The sequence below is a fragment of the Arachis hypogaea genome, chromosome 2, assembly GCF_003086295.3.
Source record: "Arachis hypogaea cultivar Tifrunner chromosome 2, arahy.Tifrunner.gnm2.J5K5, whole genome shotgun sequence".
Classification (NCBI taxonomy): Eukaryota; Viridiplantae; Streptophyta; class Magnoliopsida; order Fabales; family Fabaceae; genus Arachis; species Arachis hypogaea.
The window spans coordinates 12,043,513-12,062,198 of record NC_092037.1 but is presented as its reverse complement, the minus strand read 5'-3'; the positions used below and the strand labels follow the sequence as shown (position 1 = coordinate 12,062,198).

The window sequence follows — 18,686 nt, the reverse complement described above, 5'->3', positions numbered from 1 at the left end:
TCGGTTTTTCGTTTACAGGAATTTTGAGTAACAGCAATGTTGCTATCCGAATGAGGCACTTTTTTTTGGAGAATCCGTCCCACTCAAATATCTCAAGAAAATGGTTTAAGAGAAAGAAGAGAAAGATTTCAAATAGATGAAAGTGACATCCAAAACGCATTGAAAATGAATAACATCTATAAGTACTGTTTGCGCTTATCTAGTTTACAGTAGTTGATAATACACGCATATTAGAAAATAAAAAAGAATAAGGTATTGTTGATCGAAAAAATATTTTCGATAAAGGTAAGTTGATTCGGAGGAAGGCAAAGACAATTTCTCGAAAAGATGTGTGCGTAAGCGTGGGATTGGAGGTGATCGACGCGGATTAGACTTCGATTGACTCATTAATCGGATAGGCATAGTTGAATAGGATATTCGAGATAGGTAATCGAGCAAGACATTCGAATAAGTGAATCGAACAGTTATGGTAGTGAAACAGTTAAAGGCCTTCATCACGCGAGGAAATCATGGAAACGTTTAGGCGGGAACGGTTATTAAGGAGAATGCATTCAAAGCTGTAATCTTGTAATTAATTGTAATTAATTGGTAGTTACCTAAAGTGGATTATAAATATTAGGAAGTCTTAGGGAATAAGGGTCGGAACTTTTACTCAGAAAACACTCAAGCACACTCACATCCCAGAAAATTCCTGAGTCTGTAATCGAGTAACTTTTCTGTAGGGTTCCTTCCATCTTTTCATTCTTTCAAGTTATCTTTTTGTAAACTTTACATTTTAAGTAAATTTATTTTCCAAATATTCTTTATCTTCATTGTCCAATTCACATTCCTGCATTGTTAATTTCCAAGTCAAAGTCCTTTAATCCTGTCGAAGGCATTTTATTATTTTCTTTTAATTTTAACGCAAACTTTTTTTCATTTTTAGTGCATTTCTCTTTCGAAAACTTTATTTCATTTATTTCATCTTTAATTTATAAAGTTTAATTTATCTTTATTTCTAAATTCAATCTAATCGAAGACACTTTGATACACTTCTAGAAAAATGATACCTACAAAGAGGAGTAGGTTTCGTTATATATCGAGCAACCATCGATTTGTTAAAAAATAAAACAGATATTTATTTAAAAAATCCTTCTTTGTTCATCAAAATAAAATATTGAAATTAATGTGGAAAAAAAAAATCCTAATTTCCCACGCCAGAACCCTCGGCGCCCCCTCCCCAACCTCATTCACCCATCAGTCACTCATCAGTCATCACCGATTTTCTCTCCTCCCTAGCTCACTCCGCCGGTCAGCCAACGGAGGTCGCCTCTCCTTCCTCCGTCTTGGCCCCGCCGTGCCGTGTGCTTCGTCGCCGGTGTCTGCCTCCTCTGCCTCCTCCGTCTGTGTCGCCCGGCCGCCTTGGCTCCGCCGTGCGGCGTGCCTCTCCTGCGTCTCTGTCGTCCGTCGTGGCTCCACTGCGTCTGTCTCTGTCGTCCGGAGCTCTGCGTGCGGCCTCCTCTCCAATACGGGCAACTCTCCTCTGAATGGTTTAATTTCTTTTAATTTGATGACTGAATGTTGCTGCATCTATATTCGGATACTATGAATTAGATTTTGTACTACACTTTTGTTCATTGGAGAGAATGAATATAGGGAGGGTTTGGTTTTCTTCTTCTGAATGTAGCTGAAATTATTTCCTTGAATTGAATAATTAATAATTAATTAAGTTCTATTGCCTTTGCAGCCTGTAACTGAAAACAATGCCAATCTGAAGACATGCTTTTTTTCATGTTCTCTTCAAGGATTATCATGAAAAACTTTTTCTGTTTTGAATAAATGATTCGATGTCGAGCTTTTCTGTTTTGAATAAACGATTCCGCGTCTTCTCCCATTCCAAGATTTTTCCCATTCCCTTGGTTTCCCATATTCTAGGGTTTACTTTCGATTTCCAATCCTAATCTATTGTTCCCCCATTCTCATTCTTTCGTTTTAAAACCCGCCCAATTTCTCAACTTAGGTTTCCATCTTCCAATTCTTTTTGAGTTGAAGAAAAAAAATGCCGGCATTTTTGTTCACCGCAAAGGCACTCTGCTCCTTAGCGTCACGCAGAAGCGGCGTAGCTCAATTGATTAGGAGGAGAGGCAGCAACAAATTCGACGGCTGTCGGTGCCTTACCTCCATAGCTGGCGGTGCCACCAATCAGATTCAGTCCCTTGGATGCCGCGTTGCAGGTTTCCCGTTTACGGGAGCGTTGAATAACAGCAATGCTGCTGTCCAAACGAGGCACTTTCTTGGATGTGGGGATGGTGAAGAAGGTGTTCTCTCCAAAATATACGAGGAGAAGCGCGTTTTGGGGTAACACACTCCTCTTCCTCCCCAATCCCTAATCCTTATGTTGAATTTAAACAATTTGATCATTTTAGTGTGTAATTAATTGGAACTTGACGCTTTTGGGTTGATAGAGAATACGCTTTGCATTTGTGAGCTGATACGCTTTCTGATATCAGGTATTCGCCAGAGCAATTATTTGATGTTGTTGCAGCTGTTGACTTCTACCATGGGTTTGTCCCCTGGTGTCAAAAGTCGGAGATACTTAGGCACTATCCAAATGGATCATTTGATGCTGAGTTGGAGATTGGATTTAAATTTCTTGTTGAAAGTTATGTCTCTCATGTTGAATTGGAGAGACCAAAGCGTATAAAGGTAGTTCATTTTCTCTACTCAGGATGATTATGGTTACTTTCTCTTTTCCTTACCATTAAAATCTGTTGGATTCTGCTTCTATAAAAATGTTGGCAGTATGTTGTTCATGCCAATGCAATAGAGTAGCTTTGCCAATATGTCGTTGCTACACAACTCTACATAATGTATTACATCATCGGCCATTTGTATCATTCTGATCTGAAAATTGCTAAGAGAGTTAAGAGGGTATCATGTTACATCTCAAAACTAGAGGCGGCAAAAATGCATGTGTTATTTGCGCTTTTGGCAATTGTTCCCACTTCTATAGGAATGGTCAAGCCAAGTGACCACTAGCAGGATTGGGGTTAGCTGGTTTGTTGAAAGGGGCAGCACGAAATCAACTTGTTTATGGCAATAGAATTTTGTTTTTTGTTTCTACTGATTGCTATTTTGTTGTGCTTATAGCCTTATACTATATGTTTTATATTTTCAGACAACTGTTTCACAGAGTACCTTGTTTGATCATTTGATAAACATATGGGAATTCAATCCAGGCCCAGTTCCAGGGACTTGCAATCTTTATTTTCTGGTGGATTTTAAGTTTCAGTCACCACTTTATAGACAGGTATGGTTCTGTCATTCTGTATCTGTCTTGATCAATTTGTTTTTACTGTCATTATGCTTTCTCGGAATCAGTGTCCTGTCCTCAATTTTATGTTTTCCTTTCCCTGACTTTTGAGGACTTAATCTGTTAATTCATGTATGTGTAAAGGGTTTATTTGCTGAGTATCATTACCAGTAACTTGACATGACTAACCCTCTTATGTGCCTGCATCCGTGTTCATACAATCTGCTATGCAGCCCATTCCATCAGAATAAACCCCATTAATGTTAACATTATAAAATCAATGTTAACATTATTATGTATTTTTCGGGTGATGGCTAATCAATGTTCTTTTTCTGTTGGTCAGATTGCATCTATGTTCTTCAAGGAGGTAGCCTCTAGGATGGTTGGTTCATTTACTGAGCGTTGCCGTTTGATATATGGACCAGAAGTGCAGGTCTATGAAAGGTCATAATTTAATTGGTTTGGATATCAGTTTCTTGCCTTGAACAGGGCTAAGGTCAATTTACAGGTTCAACATTAATTGGGAAAGTTTTTGATTGTGCCGCCCAATGCTGAATGAATTCAATTGATCGTTTCTCTTTTTAATACCAGGTGATATTTGTAATATGTAGATGAATTCTACAATACACCCGGTACAATCTTGAAAATGACCTGAATTTAACGTGAATCTTTTCCCCCTAAAAAAAGTGACCTAGAGTGGAAAAAAGCTATTGCATATCCTTTCTTGGTTTATGTGAAATGGACATATATATTTCTTCCAATGCAACACATACACGTTATCGTATTACTAGCAACTGAATAACATTCACAAGCACTGTAGACCTGTACTATTATTTAAATCTATATGCAGTGAAAGGTTTCGATCCAATATATACAAACGAGATGAACAGGGTTTACAAGAAAAAAAAATATTTATTAAAACCCTCTGAAGGGTCTACGAGAAATTGAGGAACCCTGCACAAAAGGCGAAGGTATGTTCTATTTCTACCCATGTCTTTGAACTCTACACCTGAGATCTTGCAAGCAAGTGTTCCATTTAAGTGAAATACAATCACATGGCTAAAATATTTTATTTGTGGTCTACAAAATTATGTTTAAAGAACTTATGTCATGTAGAACCAATTTTTTATGAGAATGATCCCTTCCCATGAAGTTAACACAATATCTTGGGGCTCGAGATGAATACTTGAGGATGGCTGCGACAATCTTTTCTTGCACAATTTGGCAAAACCTTGCTCTATATATTTGCAGCTTCTACAAGAGGTGGGGTAGAAATCTATTACCACCAAAGATCCTGTTCCTTTAGCCTTGTCGAGAATCCTGCAGAACTCTTCATCCATCGCAAATTCCCTTACACAATCAACAGGACATGGGTCCTCTCCTGTTCTACTTCAAGGGCATAACGTGTGCCTCATCTTTTTTAAAAGCCTAATTTTTGTGTCACCAAGACAAAGTTTGTCACGATGGTGCCTTGAAAACAAGCTGAAAACCACATGGGAAATCCTAGAATCAGCTGGTTCCTTCAAGTGCTGTCTGAAATAGGCAAAGGAATAGGTATGCAAATTATCCTGCCTGGGATTTACAACTTGTTGCATCTTTTACTTGTATGGCTTGTGATCAAAATTTTGTAATCTTTGCTGCTTGTTATTGGTATCTCTTAGAAAGGGCTAATGGAGTTGAGCTTAAGCGTACATGACTTTTAAACAATAACATATCACTGCTTAAGAAGCATTCATACAAAAATGAGGCCAAAAAATTGGTACCTATCAGGGGGACAAGAATAAAAAGCACCGACTCACTGGTGCTTGGAGTATAGGTGCCTTTGACACCAAAGAAATATTGCTTGTGACAGGAATCGTAACAATTCAGTTAAAATGCTTTATGAGCAGCTACCTCTCATGTGGCCATGTACTTTGCTCAATGCATTTAGATTAGTTATTGCAGTGTAAATTGGTGATTTACTCTGCTATATGATTCAGATGGATGATGGAGAAGAATTATTTCATTAGGATGGATATAACATGATGTAACATATTATCCGGAATTCATCACGACGCCACATTCTTGGGTATCTGTGGATGTTCAACCTTAGGCAAGATCTCGGAGGTGACCTTGTCATATGACTATATGAGACATGGTTGAGATGGTTTGGATTGCCGTTGCCGTTCACAGACATGTTACTTCCTGAGCTATCAAATTCTTCCCAAGTACATTGGCCCAGAATTAGATACACAAACCACACAGGCCCATGTTAACAAGCAATGGATTTGGTAGAACTTTTGCATAATGTAAAGCAGCTCCTGATTAACACAATATGAATATTTTTTTTTTTTAATTTCAGAATAAGAAACTGAAGATAGTGATAATATGGAATCTTTGTCATGCATCAAAAAGAAAAGTGAAAAACATGATAGACACAAGCAGAAGTAGAGTTCCCACAATTTATAAAGCAAAGAAAATAATGTTATACAACATCATACCCAAAACTGGAGAGCACGAGCTAAAAACAATAACTAGAGACAATCATATATATATATATGAGGAAAGCTATAATTGAAACCTCATCAGAAGTTAGAAGAACATCACTCATCGACTCATACAAGAATAACGATTCTACGAAGTACATACAAACGGTGGTTTCTTATGCCGAACAGAGTAATCTTGGTTTTAGACTTTAGAGTAAATTAAACAATTAATGAAACAGCACAATACAAATCTTTTTTTTTATGATTTTATTTTGATGCAAAGACTTTTTAAGTGAATTATCAACCTCACTAATTCTGCATTCACTCTTATTTAATTTTTGTTATACTTTAAAAGTAAGAAGTTAATTGTTATCAACTACGTAATATATTACGGGAACTAAAATAATAATTATTTTTTATATTAACTACGTAAATAATTAATATTGCAATATAGTTCATGAGATGTTAAAAGTTAAGATAGTAAGCTTTTTAATTCATATATATATTTAACAATAATACCTGACCAGAATAAAGTGTATTAAGGAATAAGTTTAACTAATTTTTTAAATAGACATTCTTTTTGTTCTACTTCTTTGTATTACACCCCAACTTCTTCCTTCTACTCCTTATGCGGTTTTTTTTTCTTCTTCCTTCTTTTTTTACATCATTGCCATCATTTTTTTTCCTGGTTTGTTTCTCTACCTCTCAGAAAAGAACAAGATGAAAAACAAAAAAATATATAACAAAAAAAAAAGAAAGAAAAATAAGTAGCGAAAAAAGAAAACTACAATATTAAAGAAAATATTATTATATTTTTAAACAAAATTTTTGTATTTTTCAATTAAAAATTTGTTTTTAATTTTATACATAATTTTATAATTTTTTATTTTGTTTATTTGTTTATCCTTTTGACAATAAATACAAAAAATTTAAAATTATATATAATTTAATAAACAGTAACGTAGAAATTTCACACGAAGAAAGAAGAAAAAAAAAAGAATAAAAAGCTGAACAACTTCTAATTGATTAATAAATTTTATTGGCATGGTTAAGAAATTTTAATGTTATTTTTGTTTCTGATAACTACTAACTAGTTAAAAAAATTCCTCGACACAATTAAATTTTTTTTTATATCATAGTTAAGAAATTTTGATATTATTTTTTGATAAATTCTACACAATTCAAAACTCTTCCTTCTCCATCTCTTCTTCTCTTTCTCGTTTCACTTTCTCATAATTATTCTTATTTTACACTTTTAAAAAAAATAAAAAAAAAAGAAAAATCAAACAAAGAAAAAAAGAATAATTTTGTTATATTTTAGATGTTATTTTTCTACAATAATTTTAATGTTTTTTCTATTAAATTTTAGATGTTCTATTTTGTTAAAATTTTTTTATGTTCTTTTTTGTAATAGTTTTAAATGCTCCTTTTTGTTATGCTTTGAATTTTTTAGTGAATAATGGTAGTGAGAGGCGCACGACACTGCAGAATTGATGATCAGTGGAGAAGTGCACGACGCAGTAGAATTAATGATCAATGGAGGAAGTCAAAGTGGAGGAGGAGTGCCGCACTAAATCAGTATTTTGTTAATGTAAAAAAAAAAAAAGAGAGAATTTTATTATAAATTAGTTGATATGTTAAATTGTTGGCAGGAGAGGATTTAATTATTTAGACTTTTTTATATATAAACTAGTGTATGTTCCACCGCACGGATAATACATAAAATTATAAAAAAAATTTATTAAAATTTAAATAAAAAATATATATAGTAATTATTATTATAAATATTTTACAACTTAAAAATATTAAAAATAATTAATATTTATTTTAATTAACTTGAATTGGTTGAATAGTCATTTCATTTGTCCGCTTAAATAATTATTTGAAGTTTGAATCTAGCCTTGTGTGTATAACAATCCATTAGTTAGCGACAGACTCTTAATAAATAAAGCATCAATATGTGGTAGATTAGTTCTCGACTTGTCGAGTTAGGAAATCCGTAGAAAAAAATTGTATTTGTCTTTAAAATAGAATAATTTTTCATTAATAGCAATACTTATGGACTTTTGTCTTTGTTAAAATTTCCTTTGGACAATTTTATTTGTTGGTATCGTATTCATTCTTGAAATCAAAACAATATGATCAACATTGTTACTTGTTAAAACTTCACATTTTATGAAATGATTTTTAAATTTTCAAATTCATAAACTTATGTCATTACAAAAGTTATTAGATTGATTAATATTTCTTGGTAACATGGTGTATCAAAACACCATCGTTGAGTATTAGTTAGTGTAAAGACTAAAAAAAAAACCAATAACAACGATAACTTTTGTTATTCAACATATAATTTATTCTATTAAAAAATAAATTAATATTTCATAAGCTTGTAAATACGTTTTCTTTTAATTTCTTACACCATTTTATTTGATAATATTTATCATTAAAAAATAGCAAATAACTATACTATCCTACAATATATATGATGTACAAAGTAATTTCTTATCTTGAAATTAATTCTGGTTAGTGAGATAAAATTTAAAATATTTTTATTATTTTCTTATTCAAATTTAAATTTAAATTTAGAATTGATTAATAACTCATCCTTTTTTAATTTCAATAAAAAAATAAACTGGTTAGATGCAAAATATTCATCATTTAATAATTTTAATTATTTAAATTTTAATTACCAAAAATTGGGTTAAAAATTAATTATAAACTTAATAATCGATAATATATATTATATATTAGTACATAAATAATAATATTCAAAGTATTGATTATTTATTTTTTTTATAGAATTAATGTATAATCTATTGAAAATTAATTTTTTATCCAAAATTTTTTTTATAAACTTTGTAATATGTAAAAATAGTGATATTATTTTTTATTATAATTTAAAAAATTCTTCATAAATTTTTAATTATGCAATTAACTTAATTAATAACTTTTATTATTGCTTTTATACTAAAACAAATATCAATTTATACTATTTACATATTTTTTATTACTAATAAATAAATAAGTATTTGCACTATTATATTTATTGTCCTAGATGATGACTTAAGTTACTTATTTTGTATGTTGAATTTATTAAATATTAAGATGAAAAAATTGTTCAATAAATTGTATAAATAGTCATTACAAAAAAGAAAAAAATTATATATCATATATAATAATCCTTAATATATATAATATCATGTATATATTAAGATTATCTATTTTAATTATATGAGTAATTATTGTTATTTTTATTTTTTTGTTACATTAGAAAATAATATTTAAAACTAAAAAAAATAATTATTTTTTTAATTTGAATTAAAAAATGTCTTGTAAATATCTCCAACTTTTACATATACTAGGTGTTAATAAGAATGACTCAAAATATTAATCTAAGATATATTTGGGCCTAGTAAGATCTCAATGCAAGCAAAATAAACTAAAATCTATTGTTAAGGTCCCAAATCCGACTTAGGTTCATTACCTTAAAGGTCCAATGCATATGAAGTCCATACGTCCCCTATTAAATCAGCTCAGATTGGATCTTCGTTACTGGTTAGATATGGTAATGAGTACTCAGAGGAGCGTGAGAAGCCCCCTTCCCATCCCTCACTCCTCTTTAAAAAAAATGCCCCCGTTCCTTTTCCGTCATTGCAAATTCCTGTTTAATTACCCTTTAGGAAATACAGATATTTTTGGATATCTACGAATATTCTTTGAAAATTTTTAAAGAAAATTAACATGATATAATAATTATAAAATAATCAATTCAATATAATTCATCACAATTTATAATATATTTGTTATGAAAAATAACATTTCAAAAGGAGAAAACATAAAAATATATTCCAACATAATAACATAACATAATTTTTTGGGACGATACTGAGCGACGTAGTGACGGACTTGAGAGGCAGAGAAAGTGAGTTAGAGAGAGAGAGAGGATCAAGGATGAGAATGAGTCTGGAAGAAAAAGGAAGAATAGAAATTAGGGTTACTAAATTCAAAAAATGGATTTATATATATATATATATATATATATATATATATATATATATATATATATATATATTAGGATAAATTAATAATTTTATATTCGCGTACATTTAATAGGTTCCATGGGGCAGATACTTATGTTCATGTCTCCATTAGAGGTGGCAAACAGAAAAGTCCGCCCTGTCTCGCTAAAAGCCCGCCCCGCCCCGCCTAATGGTAGGCCGGCGGGTTGGCGAGCTCTCTTTCTTTTTATAAACCATTAAATATTAAATAATATATATAATTTTACAACAATTTCAATAAATTTATAAAAAATGGCCCTGACAAAATAGAAGCTTGGCCCAGCAGAGAAGCCTGCCCCGCTTTCGACCCACCGAAGCCCGCTTAAGTCCATGAAAAACAGTGCAGGGTAGGCAGGATTTTTAAATTTAGCGGTCTCAAATTTTCAGCCCAACCCACCTTTTTGGCAGGTTATGCGGGCCAGCACGACGGGTTTCGGCCTGTTTGCCACCCCTAGTCCCCATCCATTTTTGCGTGGCACGTGATGAGAATTTCACGAGTCCCCATCTTGCCCTAAAATGCGAGTAACCCCTACAAATATCTATTTTGGCTGTTTTTGTGATTATCCCTATTGCTAGCATTCATTTGTTCGTAACGTGGTGCTATTCTAGCCACTAAATAAATTCTCAGATAATCAAAGTTTAGGTTATATCATTTTTATAAAGTCACATGTATCCTTGTTATAACAATATTAATAGAAGATAAATGAATAAACACTGAGCTATTGTTAGGATATAAGATGGAAAATAAGAGAAAAAAATGAAAAGAAAGAAAATGAGAGGAAAGAAAAGTATATATATATTTTTTGTGTTGTTTAGATGAAGAAAAAATGAATGGAAAGAAAATAGAAATTTTTTTTTTCGCTTGGATGGAAGGAAAAGTAAGAAGAGAAAAAATTATAATAGAGTAAAATTATATTAATATTTTTATATATTGTATATAAATTATAATTTAAATGGTAACTCTGTATTTTTACCCATGTTAGCACTTTTGCATCAGTTTTCTTCGCAACTTTGAAGAGAAAAAATTTACATAAGTTCCACACACACTTTTATATTTTTTATTCAATTTTTTTGTTGAGCCAAACAATGAAAAATTGATTTATTCATCCATTTTTTCTCTAGTATTTTATTTTTCTACAAATTCTTCTAATTCAAACAATGCATAAATAAATCACATTTTTCATATATATAACAATAACTAATATCACATATTAGGTTAATTTACGTTGATAAACCAAAGTTACTCCAAAATTACCTGAATCCCCCAAACCCAAAAATGTTACCTAGTAGTTTCATTTACATTTTTATATAAATCGAATTTAATGAATTTAAATTAGGATAATAAGTAGTAAATTGAATCTATAGGATTCGAATTACTTGACATTATAATTAAAAAATAAATTGAATTCAAAGAATTCGAATTATGCCATCCCCTACTAAATCAAATCTATAAATTTCGACTTATATGGTCCATGCTAAATGGAAGGAATAATGTTCGATTTATACTCATTTAGTAGCAATCCAACTCATTATAAATCGAATCTCCTTCATTCGATTTAGTAGTATAGATAGCATCCAAGTAATTCGAATCTTATAGATTTGATTTACTACGAAAACACATAATTCAAACTCCATAAATTTGATTTACATAGATATGTAAATTGAGACATGCACGTAGCCTTATTTACTTTGGGGGATATACGTAAAATTAATTTGCAAATGATTTATAAAGGTGATTTATCCCACATATTATAACTTGTGAAATCATAATATTTTGAGAAGTGATGTATAGACAACTTAAATATTGATAAATCTAAAAAATTTTAGAAAAAAAAATATCAAAAAATTACATGTTGATCTATAAGATTTTTTTTTTTAAAAAATTTGTTCATAGTCTATGATTAATAAATTTAAAATTATATATATGTTATTTATTTTATATATATTTTTTATTTTATAGGGACTTATAATTTTGTTATCGGAGATATTAGTAGTTATAGAAAGATTTTTACCTTTAAATAAATTATAAAAAAAATTAAAAATCAAATTGGTTGCTATTTTTTTGACAATTCATTTAGTTTTTAGTTTAAATTAAAATTAAATTATATATTCAATTAATATTTGTTTGTTTATCCTAATAATTGTATATAATAGATAAGATATTTAAGCATGTTTTAAAAGAAACTACTAAATTTTATATAATTGAAAGTTAACTATGAAATTGAAACTAAGATGAAGTAAAATTCAATAAATATATGAAAAGTGAAAGTAAAAAAATAATTAAAAATAAGATAATAAAATAATTAAAAAAAAAAGACAAAAAAATAATGCATGTAGTTGATAAAAATATACTATAAAAAAATTAGTATAATAAATGAATATAAAAGATGAAAAAAATTAAGATATATTTTTGTTAAAAAATTAAAAAAATATATTGTAAAAAAAACCTATTAATCAAGTTTTATAAAAATATTATAAAAAATGTAAAATATTAGTAAATAAAATAGTATCTCCTTTAAGAACTATTAATCGAAATACATAAAAGCACCTTCTAATTCCCAAATATAAAAAATAATAAGAGAATAATTTAAATTAAATTTATTTATTTTATTTTTTATTTATTATTTATTAAATAATTTAATATTTATTTAATTTTGGTCAAATCAAATAATATAGTTAATTAGTTATAATTAATATTTTTTACTCTAATAGTATAATTGAAACATATTGAAACTCTAAAGGTAAAATTAAAACTAAATATTAAAGATAAAATTAAAATAAAATTGTATTTGCTATCTTATAAATTTTTTTTAATAAAAATCTCATTTATACATCTTTAAATTACATTATTTTAATATAACAATATTTTTATTAAAAATAAAAATTATGATAAGTATCTCATATATTTGTTAGTAAATTATATCCAAATATTTTTTGAAGCATATCATTTTTATTATATGAAAATAACTTAAATATCTTTAAATGTGATTATGACAATTCATTAAGTATTATATTTTTTTTACTAATTTATATTTAATAATTTACCTCTAACTTTCAATTATAATAAAAATGTAAGATATAATGCCAAAAAAAAGCCTAAGCGACATAAATTTTTTACTAACAAAAAATATATATTTTTATTTTTTAGACACATTTCTATTTTTTTAAGTTATACATTTTAATTTATGTAAATTAATGACAATTAAATATACAAAAAAACTAATTAATAAAGAAATAAAATTCCTGAATAAATTGAAATAAAATAAAGACTTTTAATTATGATCATTAATTATAATCACATATATTTACTTCAAGATTTATACTTCGAAATTGAAGAAGACATATGCAATTAGGATCAAATGAGAAAGCATATGAATAAGGAACAAGGTTGAAAAATAATTAGTTAACTTTTCAAGAAAGAAATCTCGAATAAGAAACTCTCGGCAAACCATGAAAGAATAGATACGTAATCGATTAGAATCAAGAAATTAACTCCTAATGTTCCCAAAACTCACGATTCACGTTACCTATTACTTCTATCTCGTCTATGATAATCCATTAGTGTTTCCATATACATGAATCATTAGTATTAAGTTGGCCAGACCTAATACCATGAGAGATGCAACGGTCGACTAACAGCATTAATCAATAGACAATTATGCATTTGAAACTCAAACTCTTGTCAGTGGGACAAGTCCTACTACATGACAGACTTTCAGAGTATGCAGTAAAGCATAGTCAGTCCATTCCCAAGGCTCTAACGGGAACGAACTGCTCTGATACCATAATGTAATACCCTAACTTTTGGCACGTCATGATCGTACCAAAAGCGAGGCATTACTGACCTGTTTTCCGTATTTACTATTTAATACTGAGCCTTTAGTTCGATTTCACGTTTCAGTTTTTGAGAAAAGGCGAAAAATTTTGTTTCTATTAATTAAAATCATATATAAAGATCTCCAAGCAATACTAGTCACATAGTTGTTAATAATAATAAATATCATACAAAAGAATTCAAGTGAAACTCAGATACAACTCCTATTCCTCTGTATAAAATAAAATCTTAACTAACAAAGGCGAGGGAATTCTAGGAAAGCTACTCAACACATAAACTTAACTCAAATAAGACTAATAACCGCCCGCAGCTTCAAACTGAGTCTTCGAACCTGTGTCACTGAAAGGGTGGAAGATTTTGGGGTGAGAACAAACCACGCGTTCTCAGTAGGGATTGAGAATGCCGTAAGAGTAATGAAATAAAATGCAAATAATTAACTTACTTAGTAAAACTATTATGTTAAACATTTGGAAATACTTTTATTTCTACCTTAGATAAATAATTACTTTTCTTTAAATTCCTAAACTCAAAACAGATCTTAATCACAAAATTAGCCATACCAACCATCTCTCAGTCACATAATCACTTTTCAACCATAACATCTCACCTCAATATATCCGTGAACTAACAGCACAAGTAAGGGATTCAAACCATCATACAAACAAGTCACAACAAGGCAAACAGCACAATCACAAAGAAATAGGATAAGCAAGCGCAATCAAATGTAAATGTGCAAACAACATGATGCATGTCTATCCCTAATGCAAGCCATGAGCTCATGTGTCGGTTGCCTACCCGCTCCCGACATTATCCGGGCACAAGTCCCAGATATGGCTTTCCAGATGCATACAATGTGCTTATAAGTCGTACGGCTAGGCCGCATATAGTGTGACTTTCCAAATCAATAAGCGTACATCTGGAAAACAGTTCTCAGTGTGTGGGCGTCCCCACTTTACATTTGGCACTAAGGCCCAAACAATGTCACATCTGCTCTCCTGTGGCAGTCATTTCATTAATTCATACATTTCTTTAACCTTTGTTCTCTGCTCTCCTGTGGCAGAGATTCCTTTAATTTTCTTTCTTTCCTTTACTTTTCGTTCTTCCTCTTCTTTTCTTTTTTATCAAATCAAACTTAAAACATAACTTAAAGCAAAATCCCTTCTCAAAAGATTGAGTTTGAAACATCATACTTTTCTTAATAAATCGGTTTGAAAACAAAACTCTTTTCGTAATAAATAGAAAACAAGTAATATTCTTAAATTAAATTTGCTTTTAAAACTAAAGGAAATTCATTTCTTCATTTAGACTTTACAAATCCCTCCGACCATACTCGTTTAACATTTAATACTAACCAAAATCACATTCTTCCGTATTTTTACCAGCCCTTCATCAGCACCTATTCATCATCATGCTAATACCAAAATCAGTTACCATCCACTTTCATAACTATAAATTTCAGCATCGAACACAGTCTCAATTCAAATCCAATTCATAAACTCAAATCACATTTCAATTTAACAAGTAACACCAAATTGACCAACACTCACAACTACAATCAATTCTCATCAATTAAACACACAAAACACGTGTAAATTATTTGCAATTACTCAATAAGTTTTTTGGCATTCTTAAATTAAAAACTTGTAATTTTAAAATAAAACCCCCTACCTCCGTATGAAATCAAAATCAACGAAAGCTCCGGAGAAATTTTTTGACTGAGCTGCTGAAGAGGAAAACTTCAGAAATCATCTGTGCCTCCTAGAACTCCAGTTGACCGAATTCAAGGGGAAGAGGAGTTACGTCACCGTCAACTTCTACCGATCAAAAGTGACGCCAATACATAGAAGAGGAGGATACGAACACTTTTATCGGATTAAATTTTTTATTGGAGTTACGGATCTCAAGAAATCGAAGTCGAAAACCTTATGGTCATGGAGGTTCTCTCTTCCTCACTCTCGGTTCCTTTCTTTCCTTTCAATTTCAGTGACAAATGAAGAGGAGTGAATATGAATTCTTGATTAAGTGACATTAGTTTATTGAAATGAAAGGACATGTGTCATACTTTTATATATATATATATATATATATATATATATATATATATATATATATATATATATATATATATATATATATATATACATATATACTTATGAACTACACTTCTTATTTCTTTTCTTATGGCATCGGTGGATGAAAGAAAAGGGTAATAAAATTATATAATTATTAAGATACATGTGTCATGTGTCATACTTTTATATATATATATATGACATATATATATATATATATATATATATATATATATATATATATATATATATATATATGCTTATGAACCACACTTCTTATTTCTTTTCTTATAGCATCGGTGGAAGAAAGAAAAGGATAATGAAATTATATGATTATTAAGATACATGTGTCATGTTTATATATATAATAGCTAAATTTAGCTTTCCTTATCTTTCCTTTGGTTTTCTTAAGGCTTCGGCCAAAGGAAGCACAATAATAATAATAATAATAATAATAACTATAAAAGATTAACTTAATTTTGCCTATCAAAATAGTTTTTAATAATAGTTCAAACTAATAGAATAAGTTATAATTAAATTAAACTTCAATAATCATAAAATTTTATTTAATTATTTTTGTTAAAAATAATTTTCTTAAAAATAAATTTTTAATATAATATAATATTTTATAAATAACTAATTACTTAATTTTTAAAAATTCGAAGTCTTACAACTAAAATAAAAATATAGCAATTGAAAAAAGATTCATTACAATGGGAATATTTATTTTAACAAATATTATTCTATTTAGTACCATAAAAAAATACATCAGCCACTTTGAATTTTTATAGATCAACTTCTATCCATAGTAGTAGAAGGCTTAAATTGAGATATATTCATCAAACAATCAATTAATAAAATACTCCTCTATACTTTCTCATTACATAAAGAAAAAAAAAGAAGACAAAAAGAGTTAAAATAGCAAGAGCGATAAAAATCACGATTCTTATAATTTTGTGTGGCCATCTATATATAGTAGACCAGACAACTATGATTATCTAACAAAATTAATTTGTATTTATTGCACTCAACTTGAATAAGTAAGAAATGATCTTATTTTAATTTAATCCTTAATTCACATTATTTGAATTTAGCTCAATATATATGATTTGATTTGATTTGATTTGATTTAATTATTAGTTGAAAATATCTCAGTTATCTATTTTATTCATAGATTTATTAGTTTAATGACTAATAAATTAATCAAATTAATTAATTAGTACACACAATAAATTTAGTTTAATAAATTAAAAGAAATAAATTAAAAAATACTAACAGAATATTAAAATAAATAAATTAAAAAATACTACCAAATTAAATTGATATAAATTATAATAAATTATATGATATTTAAATATCTAATCAAATCAATTAGTTGATATAGTTAGTTTATCGTAATAATTTAAATTTAATGAGTTAAAATAAATAAATCAAGAAATACTCTCAGAAGCATGTCACGTCAGCTTTATCATTAAGTGCAGACATCCAATTTTTATATAATAGAATAAATTTATTGGCAGTGTAAAATAGTTTTATACAAATATTTAATCTCACATAATCAAAACTAACTAATTTTTAGATCTATTACATAAAACGTTTTCAAAATAAATAAATGTAATTAGACAATTATATTAATATTTTTACATTATTGATATATTAAAATTAATAAAAATACTTGAGAGACAAGAAATAATCAGCTAAAAAGCAATCCAAATATTATTTTGTATTTCTTAATTATCATTGAAATAATTAAATAATATTAGATATAATAAATGTGTAATTATATATGAATGTTACTACATAACATTATGAATGTTAATTTAAACAAAATAATTTTGAGTTATTCTCTTTCTAGCATTACAATAAAATTATACTCGTTTATATAGTACGTTGTATACAGGTTTATAAATTAAAAAAATAAAAATAAAAAACAAAAATGCTATATTCATATCAAAATTTAATCACTAAATCAATCATTATATATATTTGTATATAAATAAATGCATTGTTTAATTATTTTTGTATTTTGTACACATAACATGAATAAAAAGGTATTTTTTGGGGGTGTTTCTTATTTTCTTTTTTTATTTTAGTTTTATTATTTTTAAAAATTTTATAAAAAATAATAAAATGAAAAAATATTTCTTTTACGAAGCATCAAAAATAAAAATATAAAACAAACAAATGCTAAGAGATTAAAAATTCTTGAATCCTAAATTTTCATTGTACGCGAAACAAAATAAATAAATCGAGAGATGTTTAATTTGTCATTTTCTTATTTTTATCCATTTGTAATAATAATATCAAATAGAAATTGAAAAAGAAATAAGTAAGCCCCAATAAGGACTTGAACTTCCAATGAATCAAACCAACAAAACTTTCATGAGGATCCATGAAAGCAATTGTTAATAGGGAAGGATCCTTGCCTTGCCAAAAAAGCCAACTGATAAATAAAGCAAAACCAATAATAATCACATGTTACATGATAAAATGATGTGATGCATTATCTACCCAAAATAAAGTTTTTTTTTTTTTTTGAAGAATCTACCAGAATGAATCCAAATTAGCTTTCAAAACAATAATAAATATCAATTTAGTACTAAGAAGAAAGGAAACCAAGACCATTATGATTTTTATGTTAGACCTTATATATAGGACGATATAAGATTCATCTCACAACATAACATATGTTATTTACATTGGACAATATCTATCATTTTAGTTATCAGTTGATAAATGTTCACCGAAAGAAAAATGCTAAACGATACCCTAAATAACAATTGATAGAAGTCAAATCAAAGATATAAAATAGACAACGTGATTATACCCCCCATAAATTGTTGGAAACTAAATGCAAGAATCCATTTTCAGGAATTTTTTATTTTTAAAATTGAAAGTTGTCTATTCAAGTGCTGGCTTGCTGAAAAATTATTAATTAATTAACTTAAATTAAAAGTATTCCTC

The 18,686-nt window shown here is 28.6% G+C and overlaps 1 protein-coding gene across 5 annotated transcripts; it reads left to right on the top strand.

The window, feature by feature from the left end:
* The first annotated feature begins 1,138 nt into the window (after positions 1-1,138).
* LOC112737783 (uncharacterized) lies at positions 1,139-4,974 on the top strand. 5 transcript variants are annotated; one of them, XR_003812929.2, is made up of 6 exons: positions 1,139-1,529; positions 1,727-2,337; positions 2,490-2,685; positions 3,158-3,289; positions 3,636-4,263; positions 4,446-4,974. XR_003812929.2 is itself a non-coding variant. In XM_029291428.2 (5 exons), the coding sequence occupies exons 2-5, from the start codon at positions 2,039-2,041 to the stop codon at positions 3,741-3,743; spliced, it is 735 nt and encodes a 244-aa protein (XP_029147261.1). In that variant the 5' UTR covers positions 1,139-1,529; positions 1,727-2,038; the 3' UTR covers positions 3,744-4,974. The 5 variants fall into 5 exon arrangements, 4 of the variants coding, with proteins under 4 accessions (XP_029147261.1, XP_029147262.1, XP_025643694.1 ...); XM_029291428.2 differs by having other exon boundaries at positions 3,636-4,974; XM_029291429.2 differs by having other exon boundaries at positions 1,146-1,529; positions 2,000-2,337; positions 3,636-4,974.
* Positions 4,975-18,686: the final 13,712 nt, after the last annotated feature.